This window comes from Nestor notabilis, unplaced genomic scaffold, assembly GCF_000696875.1.
Source record: "Nestor notabilis isolate BGI_N333 unplaced genomic scaffold, ASM69687v1 scaffold7295, whole genome shotgun sequence".
Classification (NCBI taxonomy): domain Eukaryota; kingdom Metazoa; phylum Chordata; class Aves; order Psittaciformes; family Psittacidae; genus Nestor; species Nestor notabilis.
In genome coordinates, this window is record NW_009930559.1 from 6,082 (window position 1) to 8,126 (window position 2,045).

Here is a 2,045-nt window from a genome sequence, read left to right on the forward strand (position 1 = left end):
TGGCCAGTATTTGTAATTCCTCATTGGTTGTACTCTATAGTATGTGACAAAATAATTCTAGGTGGCCAAACATCAGAAAAATAACCCCACACTCAAGTTATTTTAGACCAGAGGCTTAATTTCATCTCTGTATTGTAGTTCACTTCTAGAACTTACTCAAGTACTGCCTTTCCACTACTAATAGCTTATCATACCATATTCACTTCAGAAGCAATTCAGCATGCACACTGGTTGCTTATATAGCGTGCTGAAACCATGCAGTTGGGCACTGAAAAAGCTGTTCCTCACAAAACCGGTATAGGCCAGTTAAACATCTAAAGTTATCTTGGGTTCTCTGTGCTCATGTATTACCAACTGAAACTGTACTAACAGTGACATGAACTCTATCTCAACATAGATTAAAACTGAGAGGTTAAAATATGGAGAAGATATTAAGGTATACAGATAAGCAGATATAAGAAGAAATGCAAATTATGCAGAATATCTATTTCAATTTGTCAATTGCTTAATTAACAGGAGGAGGATCAGTCCAGTTTTTCTGGATACGAGAGCACAGGAGGTGAGTTTCTTCTTCAGTGTCATTTGCCATTTGATTCTGAAACCTTTGATTTCCCCTTGTATTTAAAGAGTTACTTAGACGATGAAGTGAATTCAGGTATTTATATTGTGAAAGTCAGATCTCAAAGGATTTTATCATGGGAATTCTCTTTGAACGCAATTTAAATCTTGTAAAAGACATTTCTACACTCTTTAGGCCAGTGGATCCAAAATGATTAGAAAATATTATTGTTAATTGCATCACATCTCAAAGGTGTTTTCAGAAATTGGCAGTTATTAAAAGCTTGTTGGAAAGTATGAGATGCTAAGAGTCTAAGAGGAATGAAAGGATTAATCAAAACCTTTTTATGGCTAATGATATTACATAATAAGAGATGTACACACCACATAATAAAAAACAAAGTTGTATGTAGTAAATTAATGTGTCTTGTAAGGGATTAAGTCAAAGACAATAAAATCCCAGGAGGCTCAGATGGTGCCAAGTCTCTACTGGTATAATCAGGCTAATGATGGACTCAGACTGGAAGGAATTGATTTTTTAAAAAACACACAATTGCAGTAAAAGGTGAAGCTGTAGCAAATGCGATAGTTTGCATGCTCAAATGACGGTAATGCTTAGATTTCAGTTATTATTTGGCTGAATTTGAGGCTCAAAGGAGTTTAAGACTACATCTCAGATGTAGTGCACCAAATAAAAAATCTGAATGGGATGTGGACAAACTTCTATAGCAATAATTATGTAATAACAGAGAAAATCTCAGTGGCTCAGGAGGTAAGTTATTACATAGAGATGCATCAACTTCTTTTTTCTTAAGGAAACTGTGTACGTGCAGGGTCTAATTTTCAGGTACAATATTTTTATCATATCTGCAATGAGAACTATGAAACTGGGAGATAAATAGGCTTGTGGATAATAGCTCCTTCTGGAATGCACAACGTTAAAACAAAAAGTAAATCTGGTAAAATCAGATCACTTTGAGTGTTACACGATTCAGTGTGTATGGAAAGTATCTGATTAAAAAATCAGTAGCTCTTGCCAACTAAAGAATTTTTATTTTCATTCTAGACTTTTCAGAAGATCTGAGGAAATCAAACATAATTTTTGTTGTTGGTAAGTACGATTCCTAATGTAACTGCTAGATTTGAAAATCCCCATGTTATTTAGCTTTGATTATAAGTATATATGACTTCTTTTAAAGTTTAGCAGAATAGTTTGGTTAAGAGTATTTACACTATAATGATGGATTAGCCTTTTGAAAGGGAGTTAAGATTTAATATTGTGTTATTAACCTGGGTCTGACCATGCTAACAACAGCAGTGTTAAGCTCAGAGCAGGTTGATTGTTAAAGTGTGAACACATTCAAAATGACCGTATAGTTCTTATGGTAGTGTTGTGTAGCAGCAAAGATGCCTTAATAGCATTAGTAAAAACATTACTCGATTAGATTCATAACTTAGAATTTTGAGGGGGGGGGGGGGGGGGGAAG

The 2,045-nt window shown here is 34.6% G+C and overlaps 1 protein-coding gene across 1 annotated transcript in view; it reads left to right on the top strand.

The window, feature by feature from the left end:
- Positions 1-516: 516 nt before the first annotated feature.
- LOC104406476 (adenylate kinase isoenzyme 5-like) overlaps positions 517-2,045 on the top strand; it is a gene marked incomplete at its 5' end in the record, with an annotated part of 23,178 nt that continues 21,649 nt past the window's right edge. The window contains 2 exons of the mRNA XM_010015453.1: positions 517-655; positions 1,625-1,669. Coding sequence (XP_010013755.1) covers positions 517-655; positions 1,625-1,669 — 184 coding nt within the window. The remainder of the gene's footprint in view (positions 656-1,624; positions 1,670-2,045) is intronic.